Here is an 18379-nt window from a genome sequence, read left to right on the forward strand (position 1 = left end):
CCACCAGTACTCCAATCGTCTCTTGCTGATCTCTACGGCTGATCTGTTTATGTTTCCTTCCACTTTGAAACCAAGCGCTTCTGGGAGTTGCACGTTACCTACGGTTCTCGCTGGGTGGATCCCGTCGCATTCCATCAGGATGTGCTGAGTGGTTTCTGGATCTTTACTGCAGCATGCACATGTCTCATCTAGTTCCGAATATTTGTTCCGATATGTTTTCGTCCTTACGCAACCGGCTCGAGCCTCAAATAGCAAGGCACTGCCCTTTGTGTTACCGTACAGATTTTCCCTTCTAATTTCTTTCTTCTCATTCTTGTAAATCTCCATTGTCCTTTTCGTTTCCATTCTTTGCATCCAATTCACGGTCTCTATTTCTCTCACTTTCTTTCTGATGACTCCTGGTTGTCTATTTGTAGTTTCGATTATCCTGTACTTGGTTGCCAACTTCCTTGACCTCTTCCTCCATTCTGTGTCTACGCATCCATCCATCGTACGTAGCATCCATCCATTCGCAGCGCCCCCTGGGCAACGCAGGAGCCCCGTTGTGCTTAGTTTCTTTCTTTTTTTTTTCTCGTGCAAAATAATATTGTACTTTGTTTTGAAAACGTATCTGCACTTTGTTCCACCCTAAAATGTGGTTTCTTTGTGTATTGCGTCTGCTGCCGCCCACCGGGGCGAAACATATCCAATTTCTTATCCTTCTTGGATGCACTTTTGCAATTTGTTGATGACTACAAGTGTACAGTAATCATTGGAGGGGATTTGAACATTAATCTCTATGCTGATAGCGCCATGAAACTTGACTTGAAATCATTATTAAACGTTCACTTATGTCACAATGTAACTGTACCTACACGTATTACTGAAAACACAGCCACAACATTAGATATCTTCATAACCAATTATAACAGTTCTTATAACAATTATAACAGGCGGTATTAATTATGTTATAAGTGATCGCTTGCCTGTTTACGTTTCACTGTCTCAAACTAACACTTTAAAAAAGCAGAAGCAATCTTACGTGTACTGTGAAATAAACCCTGTGACGCTGTTAAAATTCCGGGACTGCTTCTCTAACGTAGACTGGTACGATGTTTTAAAAGAAAACGACCCAGATGCAGCCTATGAAAAGTTTTTACGCAAATTCACGCGAATTTATGATGAATGTTTCCGCTACAAAACAGCTTGTAGGTATAGAAAGTGCAGGAAACCGTGGATGAATCATGAACTGCTCAGCCAAATACGAAAACGCGAACAACGTTACAGATCGTTTGTTCAAGTAAGATCTACCGAAACACTGAAAACTTATAAAGCATTCAGAAACCGCGGCAACAAAAATATTCGCTTAGCCAAAACGGAACGTTACACCAATCTGTTCAGCTCTTCTCAAGGGAGTTCTGAACAGCCTTGGAAAAACTTAAGATCGGTAATTGGTCAAGTTCCTGAACCGCTTACCAAACTAGTAAAGGACGGAATGGAGTTAGAAGGCTCGGAACTTTCTAACGCATTTAATAACGTTTTTGTCTCTTTCACCCCTTTGTCCACGAATAATTATATCCCAACATTAAAATATCATAACGAGCACACCGTTTTCCTAGATCCGGTCAGTGAAAGCGAGGTAGTTTCGTCTTTTATTAAGCTAAATAACAGCAAGTCCCTCGAGCCATGAGAAATACAAATTACACCAGTTAAATACGTTATCGATATCATAGCGAACTGTCTAGTTCACATCTTTAATATGTGCCTTACAACCGGAGTGTTCCCACGTAAGATGCAATGTGCGAAAGTTACTGTTATACACAAGAAAGGTGACAGAAACGATTTTTCGAATTATCGTCCTATTCCATCCTGGCAATTTTCTCAAAAGGGTTAGAGAAAATAATACTTAAACGACTCGCATCCTTCGTTAACAGATATAACATTTTAAACCCAGTACAATATGGTTTCCAAAAAAAAAAAATCAACAGAACTAGCACTTCTTGCACAAAAAGAGTACATACTTGAAAGCTTCGAAAATCACAACCTAGTTTTAGGTGTGTTTTTAGACTTCACAAAGGCTTTTGATAGCCTTAGTCATCACATTCTTCTCCAGAAGCTTAATCACTATGGAATTAGGGGTAACGCACACTCCTTAATATCATCGTACCTACGACACCGCTCACAATATGTAGACATTAACGGGCACGCATCTTCCTCAAGACAGATTAATGTACCTCAAGGCGGCATCCTGGGCCCATTTTTATTTATTTTATACATCAACGACATCGTCAGCGTTGATGAGGTGGTAAAGTACGTTATCTATGCTGACGACACAAGCATTTTCTTCTCTGGTCGCTCCGCTGTTGATTCAGTAAATCATGCAAACATGGCTCTTGAATCAATTCAGGAATGGTCCCTACAAAACCACCTGGGTTTAAATGTCGCAAAAACGAAAGCTTTGGTGTTTCATCCGCGTCATAAGGTGTGCCCCATGCATCCGCTATTTATTAATGGTATGTCGCTTGAATACGTTCACTCCTTCAAAACTCTAGGCGTCTATTTTTCTGCCACCGTGTCATGGGATGCACACGTTTATTTCCTGGTTAAAAAACTTTCACGTACTATTGGATTCCTGCAGCGAAATTGTGCAGTGTTTCCGGTTAACACAAATCTACTTCTTTATAACGCGCTATTCTCTTCCACTCTGAACTATGGTGCTCTTGTGTGGGGCACAACCACAAATGCTAATATTGCGAAATTGTTTTTACTGCAAAAGCGAATTATATTAGATTAACTTGTAAGATGCCCTACTTGTCCCATACAGCTGAATTGTTTGCGAAATTACGCATAGTAAAGGTTCCATCACTTTACGAATGCAGGCTTTTCCGCCACTACAAATTATGTATAAGAAAACAGGGCAACGCTTTGCAAAACATAGCCAATCTTAAGATCAACACAGTTGCATATAACACACGTAATACGGAACAGTGGGAGGTAGCACGAAATCCTACTATGGTAAACAGATGCTCCGATACCAGCTACCTTCACTGTTGAACCGGTTACAACAACAAAATGGTGTTGAAATTGCAAACATAACATGGCAAGAGCTTCGTGACTTGTTCTTGTAAATTTTCTCTAACATTACTTGATTTCATTCGACTGTGTATTTGCACCAATCCTTCCAATGTTACGCTTTTTCTCCATGTTGCCTTATTTCATAATTTGTCTAATGTAGCTAAAACTGTTTAGATCAGGTTCCTGTTATCCTATTCTTTAACAATCAAGGGCGTAGCCAGAGGGGGGGGGGGGGTTTCAACCCCCCCCCCGAATTTTTTTCCGTAACCCCCCCCCCCTCCTCCCCCACCCACTTACGCGCCACCCTTTGTTCTCGTCGCTTCGCGCTGACATAATTCAAGAAACCGGTGCTACTATCACAATTTCATTGCTGGGCACTTCCGTTCGGGTTGGTAATTTACAGCGAATCATGTCTGCATATGAAAAAAGTGACACGGTGTTTCTCAAGGCTTTGACAGTCTGTGAGGTTTTGGGCGAGAATGTGGCGGCCGCATTCTGAAGCAACAAATGCGCAACAAATGTAGTAACAAATGCGGCAGCCGCATTTTAGATGAAGGCGAAAATGCTCGAGGCCGCTTTACTTAGATTTAGGTGCACGTTAAAGACCCCAGGTGGTCGAAATTTCCGGTGTACATTTCCGCCGCTTCCCTTCAGGTGCCGATTAGGCCGCGCTAGCGCAGGAAAGCCTACGTTCACACTTGGGAAGCGGCAAGCGGGCGGAAAGGCCAAAGCGGTCGAAAATTTTTTCCGCGCCTGTCAAAATTGTTCACATTTGTTTTGCTACCGCCGCGGCCGCCGCTGCCGTTTTCGTCCAGATCCATCTCGTCTGCGTACGTTTTGTCGGCGTGGTGGCGCTCATTATCGCATTATTTTGAGCAGTATGTTCATTCTTTGACCCAGGTACCGTCATCAAAAGTGATCATTTTACGCAACTTCGCGTGTCATCTGCGACCTTCGGTAAATTCCTCATTGGCGTTCCGTAATTCTCCTCACACGGGCGCGGTGGCGCTGAGTCACAGGTTGGTGCAGGTGCAAATATTTGGACTGCAGGAGGGGTGCAAACCAGGAAACAGCGGTTAAGAAAAAGGTTAAGGAAACAGAGAGGGGTCTGTGGGAAACAGGGATGCAGGTGAAATCAGCACTGGGAACATACCGAACTTTCAAGCAAGAAATTGCCAAAGAAAATATCTACGATAATTCTAGGGGAAGCTCTTTGTTGTTTGAAGCCAGGACGGGAGTATTGCGGACTAAGATCTTCCGAGTCAAGTACCAAGGTATAGACACGTTGTGCTGTGCGTGTGGAGAAGAGAAAACGGCTGAACACCTCATACTTTTCTGTAAAGGGCTTAACCCTACAGTGCAAATCAACGGGGCTGATTTTTTCAAAGCATTGGGGTTTAGGGAAAGTGAAGGCAAAATAGACTTTAAACGGGTAGAAATAACCAAAAAGAGGTTATCTGATTGATGGATAAAATCAAGGCAGGGGTGAAATTTCACCCACCACAAAGTACAAAATATGTTAGTATTCATGGCTAGGTGGCGTATGCCACCGCCCGGTTTAAAGGGTTCAGCCTCATCAATCCATCCATCCATCCATCGTGCCTAGGCGAGATAATATTTCTTTAATAGCTTTTATTTACAAGTTGTAATAACATTTCATCATTTCGTATTGTCGGCGCCTCCAGCACACCAAAGGAGCAACGGGAACACCACAGCTAGAACCCGGGCTGGCCCTTAATTGTGTTGAGGCTCGCCAAAGCCTGCGCGTCCTACGTGAGACCTACGCTCCCAATCTATCGTCGCGACGAGAAAAGCACCCCGCGACTTCTGCAACATACCGTACACGTGCGAGGAGAATTATGGAGCGCCAACGAGGAATCTGCCTAACTATTGTCTGCCGTGGAAGTGGAAGAAGAAATGGCTTTTATACTTCTACCTACTTGTTTTCTAGAAATGGACAATGAATAAACGGAAGACGCGGACACCTCGGAAACGGCGGTGGTGGGTTCGCCTGGCTTTGCAAAAGTGCGAGAAGTTGGGTCACGCCAAGGCTTCGTTGCCGCGCCTGGATCCGGTCGCGCGACGTTGAATACTATCGCGAGTATTGCTGACAGTACGTTTTAGTGCCACTCTTGTCGTAGAACAAGGGCTGGTTCTTGATCGCGTCGATCAGCATTACAGCCTACACTTTTGGTGCCATGTTCAATTTTACGACCGGTTGTTTACATGCTAGTGTAGCTTCCAGTGAAGCAGAACGACTTTTAGCCGCGTTTTCGCTTCACCATGGCGAAAAAATCGGCCCGAGACCGATTTGGCTCGCAGCCTGTTTTTCTGCCTGTTTTGCCGCCTAGCCGGGCGAATTTTTGCAAGATTTTGCCGCTTCCGACTGATTCGAGACCAAGTGTGAACGTAGCCTTATTAGTCCGCGCGAAACGTCTCTTGTTTGCGATTGCGCCCCTACGGAAGGCTGGTATATAGTTACTGTTGTGTTGTTGAATCCCAAACCAGCAATTACGGAAGGCTGGTAGTTGTTGTTGTGTTGTGGAATCCCAAACCAGCAATGTACACACGAAGGGGTTGATGCCAGCAGTGAAATTCCACCCTCTCACAACAGAATGCATGGAACAGACAGCCGACAAGCATGGATTACTGCTGTGCGCAGTACAGCGTAAGTAAACTCTTGTTACAGGCACTGACGGTTCTCGTCGGAGTTCACGCGTCCTGAGAAATTGTTTATGTGCACTATGCACTGAACAAGACCGGAGTTCATTCATGCATCACTAGTACACCAAGCATTCGAGATTCGGTGAGGTGCAAGGCCGCTTCCTGTTAGCACCGGTGTAAGTGAAGCAGAAATGAGTTGCACGCACTACTTAAAATGCGTACACATGCCATATCTATGCTGTGCGGTGAAATATTCTGTACAATTCCGAATCTGTTGACGTAAAGGCAAATGACGGCTGCACGCTCGCACACAGCGGAAGACACAGCGGCCCATGCACTTGTCGCAGAAAATGCAACCCTCTCGTATGAGGGAGCAGGGCGACGAAAGCTTCGAAAAAAAAAAAAAAAAAGCCTTACGCGTTTTTGCGCGTGTTTAAGTTTTCTAACGCAAAGACGCAGCGAACAAGCTATTGCTATGGGAGTAGGTATAGCCTGGTCACACGTGCATTTTCACGTGTATAGCCGTCCTTGACTTGTGAAACGCACTTCGCCCCGACGAGGACGACGCTATCTACGCTTAACGGAGATTAACAATTAATGATGTCTGCTCCGATCGGACGGGTCGTCTCAATGATGCGTTTTCGAAGATTCGTCCATTCAGTGGCGCGATGAGAGACCGTTGCTCCAAACGCCCACTGTGCCTGTCGTACTTACTGTATTTTACTGAGCTTGCTTTACTTTTTACTTAATTTCCCCACAAGCACACGCGAGCCGGGGAGGGGGGGGGGGGGGGATTACGGAACCAGTAATTAAAAAGGTTGCTGCGGGCGAGAACGTCAATGACGTACAGGGTGTCCCAGCTATCACGCAGCACGATTTTTTAAAAAAAGGAGGAACGGCGTTACGCGAAGCAAACCTAGTGCGTATTGTTTCCAGTACAGTGGAGTAGCCGCCAGTAATTTTTACGTTACTGAGATTTAATTAGGTAACTGGTCCCATGTCTTTGATATACCTGCATAGAGTCTGCTTAAACTACCGATATTTATTATCGATCACGTCACGTAGAGGAAAGCAGACGCTCCCCCCCCCCCCCCGGTCGGGCCGGTGAACCCCCCCCCCCCCCCGAAAAAAAATTTCTGGCTACGCCCCTGTTAACAATCTTCTACCAACATGTATAATTATTCCTGTGTATATATTGTTTTTCATTTTCTCTGATATTATTCATTTCTTATATTTTTTGTCCTACGCACTGTCCGTTGCTGTCACTCTAAGGGGGCCCCTGTCACCCTGTCAAGCTACTCAATGCAGTAGCTTTTTGTGACTGCTCCTTTCTTTCTTGGAAATACAAATAAAGCAAATCAATCAATACTTGTAGATTAAGAACTTGTTTCACTTTGTTCGGCATAGAAAAAAAGATTAACTGTGCAATCAAATAAAACTTTCATTTCAAACGCTGTACCTTATGCTGCAATTTTCAAACGTGACAGAATTGCATGGGTGTTTAAATATAGTATTGAATTTATAATCCCGCAAGACAAGGCACACACTTTGGCCTTCTATACAGCGTTCGTTCGTGCCCGCCTGGCTGCCGTTCGTTGTATTTTTTGCGCAGCAACATCAGCCTGACATGCACCAACAAGGATGACTCCCTTGTAACGTGTGGTTGAATATGCTTGCTTAAAAGATTAATTAGTGTACTTCTGCTAATTACCAGCTTTTCCGTCACCATTTGTTGAATAAAAGCGTTCAGCCTTAATTAAATAAAACAACGTGGTAAAAAGAGCGCTAGCCCCTTGATCCCCCCCCCCAAAAAAAAAAAACAAAGAACAAAAAAAGAAAATCGAAATTCAGGAGTTAAACCTTTGGCGGAAACTCGCCGTTGAAACGCTGGAGTGAGTCAGTGCAGCAGCGAGCGAATTAAGCTTCGTACGGGAGCTCGCATCAACGCGAGCTAAGCAGCGAGAACAGCGCAGGGAGGAAGGACTCTGCCCCCACCGCAGATGGCTTTCAAGATACAGCCACCCGTGCGGGATCGCGCGGTGTAGTACTCGGCCTACCCTCCCCCCGGTGGCGTAATGCCACTCATTTTCCAGGGCAGCTGGGCCCTCGGGATTGTGGCGCCGTCGCACGGAAGAACGTGAACCACGGCGATGCCTCGGATCTGTTTGTGCCCCGGTGGCCGGGCGCCGATGCGAAGCGGCGGTCGTTGGGGTGTTGCTACGCTGCGCAACACCCCAACACCCAAATAGCCGGAGGACGGGAAAAGGCAGACCACTGTCACCTGCCAGACTTGTAGGCACAACTGTGGCTGCTGTTGAGGGATCGATGCTATTCCAAAATAAACGCATCACTGTTTAGATGATCCAAATATAATCTCACTATCAGGGAAGGAGCAGTCTACCTGACTGGAGCAGTATTTTTTATTTGAGGTGTTGCTACGCTGCGCTCCGCAACACCTCAAAGATCGCCGCTTCGCGTCGGAGCCTGGCACCGCGGCTTCCGCCGCGCCACCGGGGCTCAAACAGATCCGAGGTAGAGTGTACTAGTGCACTCTATACGAGGCGCCGCCGTGGTTCACGTTCTCCCGTGCGGCGGCGCCACAGTCCGATGGCCCAGCTGCCCTGGAAAAGGAATTGCGCGACCCTGTCCAGCTCGGACCCAGAACAGCAGCAAGCCCTGGTCAACCGAGCCCGGACGGCGGCAAAAGATAATGGTCTTCCGGACAAGGAGGTCCGACCACAAAATGACTATTAATTTTCACTAATCCATGTTTTATTCTCTCTTCCCTCAAAAGGATGCTTTTTGTGCATGGGACCAGATATTTGGTTCGAGCGGCGCGTTCATGCCATGGGCGCGTTGAATCAGACGCGTAACTCTGCTCCCCTAAAGGCAACACTCCATTCGCTAGTAGGTACAGCGTTTGACCGCTGGCGCCACGCTGCGCCGCTCGCGCGTACCGCGTTTCTAGGTGGTTTCTTTCGCCGAGGGCGCTCGAACGCAATCATATGGTTTGCATGAATGCAACTCTTGGAAGCGTGGCTGTAAGGCTGAGGGGGAAGAAGAAGAAGACGGCGTTCCGAACGGTCGCGCTTTGATGTGCTCCGCTAAAAAGGATCAATCGGCCACTGGCCGAGGTGCTGCCCAGGCTCAAGCCAGCAGTAATGACTACCGTATCGTCCTGCTTCGTCTCCCAACTGTTAAGCTCGTCACCGACTCCGTTTTTCTACATGCTGACCTAACCGGATGCTCATATCGTGCTCAAGACTTCAGAGACGCTCTCCGGAAGATTATAGATTTGAGAGAAATAATCTCAATAGGACAATTCCAGATGTCTCACGTCTGGATGGTGACGTGCAAATCGCCGTCTGCGAAAGCCAGATTAGAGACCTGCGGTGAATTTCTGGTTAAGTCTAAGAGATGTGTTGTGATTGATCCGGAGCCAGCGGAGGTAAAGATTAAGATGCTATGGCTTCCTGAACATTTAGAGGATGCTTACATACGCGAGGCACTACAGACTTTCGGAAAAGTGCTGTCAATATCCAAGGAAAGCTGGAAAGTATCAGATATGGAAGAAATGCGAACTCTCAATCGAGATGTTGTTCTGTCACTTGCTGATGGTGTCAGTGTCGCCGATATCCCACACTTACGGACAGTCTGCGGAATACAAAGTCTTCTACTCATCCCTGGAAGACCACCACTGTGCCTTCGCTGCCACAAAGTTGGTCACATTCGCCGTCACTGTCGCACGCCTAGGTGCGACGATTGCCGACGCTTTGGGCACACGACTGCAGAATGTGTAGTAACGTATGCTGACAAGCTGCGACATCGCACAAGACCTTCAGATGACGCACTGCAAGAACACATCATGGATGTCACAGAGGTCCTAGATGCAACGGGAGATCTGCCAGCTGACACCAGCGAAGTTCCACCACCGGTCAGCGCAGAAGCTTGCGAGACTGCATCGACTGAGATCACAACGGCACAGTCTGAGCCTGTGGAAGAGGCAACAAAGAAGAGTCAAGAGCCAGAGACCGTTGAAGCAGTTAGCAGCGAACTCGCAAAAGAAGATATTCCAGTTGCAGAAACCGCCACTGCTCAGCTACCGAACCAGTGTCCAACCCCTATGGAGAACACACTCTCCAACAACACTTTGCTAAAGCGCCGTGCCTCGACAACCTCTGTGTCGAGTGAGGAGAACAGCACGCCTAATGCTTCCAGACAACTGCGTCGCCGACGTTCACCCAAACATAAAGAGAGGCACCGACGGTCAAGATCTAGAAGGCCTGGTGTTGGTGGAGGAGAGGAATCTCCTTCGTCCTCCACGCCTGATCTCACGCGGCATTGACAAGAAACGGTGTGTAGGCAACATGGCGCTCTCGCAGCAACTATCTTTCGCAACACTTAATGTACGAGGGCTTCGGTCCCGACAGAAGCAGTTGCAGCTACGCCGACTGTTATCTCGCAAACGACTCGACTTTGTCGCCCTTCAGGAGACAAAGATTGAAAGTGATGAAGACACTGCAAGGGCATTAGAGCCCTTTTTGTCCGAGTACAATGTTTGTGTGTCTCATGCAGTTGGGTTATCGGCAGGTTGCTTTTTGTTTTTGAGGAAGACCCTTCCGTACACCGCATTCACTTATAATGTAGACTCTGAAGGGCGGTGGATATGTTGTGATATTTTGTTGCGTAGCGTACCATGGCGCATCGTTAACGTCTATGCGTTCAATGATTCCGCAAAACGAATTGCCTTATTTGAAAATCTAGCTCCTTTATTGGATTGTGACCGTACTGTTGTTCTCTTAGGAGACTTCAACTGCGTGTGCGACGTGAGTGACCGTTCATTACGTAACACCCATAAGGACAAAAGTAGTGAAGTGCTATTTGGCATCACTGAAAATGCGGGCCTCATAGATATAGGGGCATCGGGGCAAATGTCTTGTTCATATACGTACACTCAAGGAAGTTCACATTCTAGACTCGATCGTATATATGTTTCGACATCGTTGATTTCTAGAAGTCTCCAATGCAAAATACACCCTATTTCGTTCTCCGACCACTGTATGGTAATTACGCGACTAGGCGGAGACACTCGTGCTAGTTTCCGGCCTCAGTGGGCACTCTGGAAGTTAAATTCATCTATAAGTGGTGTTAAATGTTTACTGATCAGGTATGCTTAGCACTGAAAAATTGCTTCTCTCTTGATTTGCCAATATTCGCTGCATGGGAGCTTTTTAAGCAAGAAATCAGATCAGTCGCCATTGAACTTGGTTCTATTAAGTAGTTTAACAAAAAGTATGAAGAGAAGAAATTGTTGAAAAGTCTTTATAGCCTTTATGAGCTTGAATGTGAATCTCCTGTAACGTACGCTGATGACATTGCAAATGTGAAATGTGACTTGCAAAAGTTTGACGCAGTGCGCTATAGAGGCGCCCGTGTTCGGTCACGTAATAACCGCGCCTTCCTTTCTGAGAAGCCGACCCGTCAGGCTTTGATTGATGAACGCCGCCACGCTTCTACGAAAGTTATTAACGGCATGTATTCGAAAGACGCATTAGTAACTGACACGAGTGATATTGTGTCTCAATTCGAAGACTTCTATTCGGTACTCTTCAGTGGTGCTTCTGGAGACCAGAACACCGAGCTTCTACAATACTTTGCGTCTTTAATAACTCCTCTAACTGATGAAGACTGTTCAGTCATTAGCGGTCCCTTTACTAAACAAGAGGTAGAGGTTGCCATTGATCAGTTACCCATGTCAAAAACTCCCGGTCCCGATGGCATTTCGGGTGAATTTTATAAAACCTTTAAGTCAATTCTTACGCCTGTTCTACTGAATATATTTTTAACAAGTTTTGAACTAGAGGAATTACCACAGTCTTTCACAAAAAGCCACACAGTGTTAATATACCTAAAAGTACTGACAGAGAAAAATTACGTTCTGTTGATGGTTATAGAGCGATTACATCGTCAAACGTGGACTACAAAATTTTTGCTAAAATTTTGTCCAATCGGTTGCAGGTAGCGATTTCAATTCTTATTGGCCCTCATCAAACATGTGGTATCAAAGGCCGTTCTATACAAACTAACATACACGTCGCTCGCACAGTTCTTGAGTGCTGTTCGACTTCTTATGATCAACTTGCAATGCTCCAGATTGACCTCGCAAAGCATTTGATCGGGTCCGGCATTCGTTTTTATTTTCTCTTCTAGAACACGCCAATGTAGGATCCACAGTGCTTAATGGCGTTCGACTTTGTTATAGTCATTGTACAACCCGCTTTGTTGTCAATGGTAGCCTCTCTAATCCCGTCCACATCCGTTCTTCAGTGAAACAAGGATGCCCTATGTCCCCACTCCTCTTTGCCCTTTACTTAGAACCACTCTGTTTGAGCATTTTGAACTGCAGCAGTGTTCGTGGTTTTAATGTTTTTGGTAATGAGGTAAAAGTTTTAGCATACGCTGATGATATTGCATTTTTCTGCAAAGACAAGCCCAGCATCGATAAAACTCTTTCTATCATAGAAGAGTTTGGTTCTGTTTCCGGTGCGCGGATGAATAACACTAAGAACTCAGGGCTATGGTTTGGATATTGGGCCATTACACCATCACATTATGCTGGCATTGAGTGGTCCTGTGTGCCACCTAAATATCTAGGAGTTCCACTGCATGCCTACAAGTTCAGTGCACACTACTGGAGAGAGCGCGTTCCAGCCCTCCAGCGCTACACAAATACCTTTGTCCCGCACCGTCTATCAATATTTGGAAGAGCAGAAGCCTGCAACGTGTTTTTCGCAACTAAAGTTTTCTATGTCTTTCAGGTTCTTCACTGCGCAAGGCTTTACATTCAACGTTTTCATAGGATTTTTTCAACATTTATATGGTCTTCCAGTTTTGAACCTATGAGACGCGACAACATTTTTCGACCAGTGAGTGCTGGAGGGTTAGGCTTGGTGCATTTATATGTGCGACAGTTAGTCTCGCGCTTTTTCTTTTTTCGGGATAGCTCTCATCCGGTATTACGAGCTTTCATGCAGGTTAACCTGGTTCATGTCCTGCCAGAATTGGTGGTGTCCTCGGATTTAATTTCTAGACCTTGTTTATGGGAGTTTATGCGTGAGGTTTATTTTTCTATTTCTTTTCTGACTGTTCGATTTTCTAAAGATTATTTGTTTACTGTGTCACGAAAAGATCTTTACAAAGATTTAATATCGATGTTGTTCGCTCCGCCGTTTTATCGATCCGTATACATCACATTACCTGGACATGATGTGCTTGCGAGAGTGCGCAAAATGCCAGTTCCACCTTCTATAAAAACTTTTTTTTATAAATTACACACTGAAACATTACCCGTTAAAACATGGCTGCATAAAAAGAATATTTTTGTTTCGTCTGTTAACTGTCGCCTATGTGACGTGCCTGAAACCATTGAACACTGTTTTATTGTTTGTAAAGATGCCATTTTATTTTGGGATGTTATCCATAGAAATTTGCAAAAATATTTTGATCTAAATTCTCACAGTAACCGATATCTTGTTGCACCGTATGAAGATGTTCCATTCGATATGTTTTTACTGATAGGCCTTCATAGCCTATGGAAATCTCGTATGCAGGACCGAAATGCAGAAAAAACAATTTCCTCGAGATCACATTTCGTTCAGATGATCATACACTTAAAGGACATTTACGACCAAGAAGAATGTCAGCCGGCTTGGTATCCACTTTTGATTAAGTGTTTAACTTCCCCTTACAAGTTTTTGCTGTGAAGGACGGTGTTGCTGTGTGTGACGTTATCTTCATATGGACTGCTTGTTGACGTTTGATTAGTTATGTCCACCTAGTGCTCATATTATTGTAAATAGTTCCTGTAAATACAACATTTCATTCATTGTAATAAATACCATGTTCAAAAAAAAAGTGGCTGTATGGCTGAGTGGCTACGGCGCTCGCTCGGGGATCATGCGTTCGCTGGTTCGAGTCCCGCCCGGGCAAGAATTTTTTCTTAATATCACGCTTTTTTTTTCCTCTCTGTTTGCCAGCGCGGTCGCTTGAACCCCGGTGCCACGGCGGCAGCCGTGGTGCCGGGCACCGACGCGAAGCGGCGGTCGTTGGGGTGTTGCGGAGCACAGCGTAGCAACACCCCAAATAAAAAAAAATACTGCTCCAGTCAGGTAGACCGCTCCCTCCCTGACAGGGAGATTATATTTGGATCATCAAAACAGTGATGCGTTTATAATACCACCGATCCCAACAGCAGGCTAGTCACCACCAGCCCAGCGTTTTCTCCGACAACGCCTCATCCGTTCCAACGGCGGCGGCTAGAAACATGGTACGCGCGAGCGGCGCAGCGTGGCGCCAGCGGTCAAACGCTGTACCTACTAGCAATTGGAAATACGCCCCCCCAAAGGGAGCATATACAGACCAGGACCTACTGGAACTCAGTAGGTCGTGATTAGAGTGTACTAGAATACCATTGTCTAGTACACTCTAATCGTGATACAGAAAACGCCTCAGAGGATGGTGGGATTTTAGTTACCTATCTTAAAGGTAGAGTGTACTAGACAATGGTCGAGTGGGCCGAACGGCGCTCTGCCGCTGAGGCGCCGCGTGTGGAAAAATAATGCGAGGGCGCTGCGAGCGAACTGGATTGGGGCGGAAATGCGCTCCGCGGCATATTCAACGTACTTTCGCTGCGTGCGTCGAGGCCGATTGCGCATAGTAGCTCTTAAAATAGTGCTTTATTTCAACTGCAAATTTATGCTTACACCATTTTGCCAAACATATATATTTGAGGCATGGATTACACAGCGCGACGTCTTCAATTTTGCTGTCGTTGTCAAGCGCGTCGTCTGCTAGCGAGCGCGCGTTCGCGTGGACGCTGGCGGACGCCCAGTTTTTCTCGCAGAACGTCTGTGCAGTACATTTTTTTATGTTTAGTTGCTTTGGTGAGCCCATGACTCTTGACGGCCGGTACCAAATGTAGTTTTAGCCAGGTGAACTGCTGTTTTTACCACTGTCTTCTAAAAGTAACTGGTATCTCTGCAACATGAAGCTACGTAATTTTATTATTGATATCGTGTCATTTTACGCACGCTTCTTGTTGGTGAATGTTTATCAGGGAAAATCATCGAAGAAAACAGCATTAGAGTGAAATAAACTAGGTTTAATAACTGCGTGGCGCGAAGAATGACCAATGTATTTCTAGATAATTAAATCGAAGGGTACATAGACATATATGTTCACGATATATATGGAAGGAAAAAATAACAAATAGTATAAATGCACGAATTGAAAAAGCGAGAACTCCCGACTGGAATAAGCTCACGTGTTTGCTGTAATACACTTATTAGGGAATACTGCACATAAAACTCTCATTCGCAGAAATAATATCCAAAGCAGGCAAAAACATCGTATATATATATATATATATATATATATATATATATATATATGTGTGTGTGTGTGTGTGTGTGTGTGTGTGTGTGTGTGTGTGTGTGTGTGTGTGTGTGTGTGTGTGTGTGTGTGTGTTGTTGATATAGTGTACGACGCCGAATAGTCGTTTCTGTTCGAATGTAACGCATAACAGCACTGTTGAAGTCTCAAAGGTGAGGGACCGATGGAAGTGAGGACTGTTATTCCGGATGATAGTGCTGCCGGAGAGTCGTGGTTGTTGCGCAGAGGCGCAGTTTCTGAGAGAATTAACGCATGGGTGTTAATAAGTCCTGCTTAACACGTTTCTAGCTGTCATTCAATATAAACGCCCTGTTTTTGGGCAGCCTGTAAATCTGCTCACTTGATTCAGACAAGGAAAACTTTTTTTTTTTTTTGACAGTCTCATCATGTTTGCAACCCATTAAAACTGGGTGCCTCATGTGGTACCACACTTATCTTCTTCAACGAACGCAACAGATCTGCACATCTCTACGTGTATGTGAGGCATGCCGTTCCTTTAATTGTTTCATTATGATCGTTATGATAGTGCACCGAATAACTGAAAGCAGCCGTTTATAATGTACAAGCTGCTGACTTGAGCGGTACGTCATACATTTATTGGGAACGGCATTACATTTATGTATGAAATATAGGATAAGCGCGATAAGCGTTTTTCTCTGAAATCAGCCTGGAGAATTATTTATTTTACCCCTAGAAAAAAGCCGAAGAACGCAGCCACTTACTTTTATCTCTTTTTTTTTAATTTAAAGAAATTATTTGGTTTTACGTGGCAAAGCTACGATGTCATTATAAGGCACCCGGTTTAGTTTTCACCACCTGGGTTCTTTAACGTGCACCTAAATAGAAGTGCACGAGTCTTTTTCCATTTCGTTCCCATCGAATTCCGCGACCTGGTTTGAACCCGCCAGCTCCAGTTTAGCAGCGCAACGCCGTATCTACTTTATAGCCACTAATTAGGCTACCGCGCAGGCTTTTTTTTTTTTTTTCTTTCTCTTCTTCTTTTTTTTTTCTTTTTTGAAGTATCGACTCGAAAAAAAATTCACGTACGGCTTACGGCCAAATATTAGCATATAGAATGACTAACTAAAACCATTTTCGGCGCTCGATCGCGGTCCGACTGCAATAAATGACCCCTTACCAATTACTCCGCATTCTGTTACGCGAGGAAGGCGGAAACTTGAATGAAATGTTGCGCTGCAGTTTACTCTTTCTTTTTATCTATAACAATGCTTCCCGTAAATCTGAGTACAGGCGCCGGATGGGGCAGATATGCTTTACTTGTTTGAATTAAGCGGCAAACAAGAACGTTACATATGTTACCTCGTCTGCTTTTCTCAAGACCTACTGATGGAAAACTATATGCGCAACAATACGTACGAGAGATGCATGCTGCTTGAAGAACGCGAAAAATATTTGTTCTCCAAAGGGAACCGTACAATAACATAGTAGAATGAAAGCCGACACTGCGGCCGCAATGCACGCGCAATTACCGAGCGACATTAAAAAATAAAATGAAATAAAAGAAGAGAAAGAAAGAATTTATTCTAAAGGCATAAATACATGTCATATGCAATTATGAACACAATTTGAGCGATATTAACGCAAATACCAGCGCGCGAAGTAGCACGAATGACCCTGCCGAGCTGCACCGCCAGCAGTTTCCAACGGCGCAACCTTGATGCGGCCCAATCTAGTTCGATCGCAGCGCCGCCACAGTATTTTTCCACGTCGCGCGCCTCACTGCAAAGCATGCGCCGCCCCAGCCGCTCGTCCCACTCGACCATTCTAGTAGAGTGTACTAGAATACTTGGGTAGTGGAAAGAGCGGCGGGCAGCGCGTGAGGCACTTGATGTTAACGCTACCAGGTGGCGCCAGCGGCTCCTAACCGAGCACCAGCAAGCGCTCGAAAGCGGTCAGGCAGCCGCAAGCACGGAAGTTTTCTTTTATTATTACTGCAGTTATGCATAGTACTCGCGCTGCAAACGTCATTGATAGCTTATGAGCGAATTAATCAAAGCAATATGACTTCAGCAGGGCTAAGCTTTCGTCAGATTACCTCCGCTGAGGAGACGGCGCCAAGGCACGGAGTGCGTGAAGCTTCGCGCTTACAGTAAGAAGTCGTCTTAGGAGATCTTGCGTGGAACGGCGACGTATGCGTCAATTTACTGGCGTGTTAACACGAACAGCCCCTGTGAGATGCATACACCACGTCACGAGTGCACGCTCCGGGCACTTCGTACTCCCGCCAGTTCTCTGATCACAGGCACGCGCCTTTGCGGCACTAACAGACAGCAATTCCAGGTGTTCTGCGCGTTTCTTTTTTCATATTTTGGAGTAAATTTTAAATTAAATCGCGATATCATAATGAGGCACGCCGTAGTGGGGACTTCGGGTTAATTTAGACCACCTGGGGTTCCTTAACGTGTACTCAATGAACGGTACAAGGGTGCTTTTGCATTTCGCCCCCATCGAAATGCGGCCGCCACAGCCGGTATTCGATCCCGCAACCGCGAGCTTAGCAGCGCAGCACCAAAGCCCCTACGCCACCACGGCGGCGTAGTGTTTTGTCCCTGGAGTGGCAAACCTCTCCTCTTTTGTTACGGTTTTCTATTGTTCCTCAAACACAAGACGAAGCTATCGTTTCATTTAATACTGAAGCATATAAAATGCAAAATTGAAGGAAAAAAAAACATTTTTTACAGACCAATTGTTTATTTAAATCCGTTGGTTCAAGACATGTGCACCAGGTATAATCACAACACAATTTGTTCAAAGCTGGTGTGCGTAAACTGTTCACACGAAAGTTTAAAGGAACGGAGTAAGGTTCCCTGAAAACCAAGCAAGCACGCTCATGTGCAGCGGCTTAGCTTTAGGTAGTTAGCAGTTTCCGGTTTCTGGCACCCAGCGCCAGAAAAAAAGAAAAAAAAAAAAGCCCTTACAATGAAGTGCAGACGGTTAGTCAGTCGGCTAGTCGCAAACCGCCGACGTTTCCGAGTGTGGCCTATTTGTTTTTGCGGTGCAAATTCCTATTCCACTGATTTCGTTGGGCTTCGTCTTTCGGGGCTTTAAACAACGACAACGTCCGTTCATTTAGCTCACGAATTCTGTGTACCGGCTCTTGCAACCTCATCTCATCTCCCAATTGTTGGCTCATACCCACTACGGGGGATGCCAAGAATCCGGTGATTTCAACTATATATGTTTATTAGAA

General features: G+C 45.4%; 1 protein-coding gene across 1 annotated transcript; it reads left to right on the top strand.

Annotated features, from left to right (window-relative positions):
• The first annotated feature begins 8812 nt into the window (after window positions 1-8812).
• Window positions 8813-10063, top strand: LOC119432479 (uncharacterized). Its single transcript, XM_037699644.1, has one exon. The coding sequence runs from the start codon at window positions 8813-8815 to the stop codon at window positions 10061-10063; it is 1251 nt and encodes a 416-aa protein (XP_037555572.1).
• Window positions 10064-18379: the final 8316 nt, after the last annotated feature.

The sequence above is a fragment of the Dermacentor silvarum genome, chromosome 11, assembly GCF_013339745.2.
Source record: "Dermacentor silvarum isolate Dsil-2018 chromosome 11, BIME_Dsil_1.4, whole genome shotgun sequence".
In the NCBI taxonomy this organism is placed as follows: Eukaryota; Metazoa; Arthropoda; class Arachnida; order Ixodida; family Ixodidae; genus Dermacentor; species Dermacentor silvarum.

What these genes read in the sequence shown, in the direction of transcription:
- LOC119432479 (XM_037699644.1), top strand. Translation starts at nt 8,813, where the DNA reads ATGTGCTCCGCTAAAAAGGATCAATCGGCCACTGGCCGAGGTGCTGCC.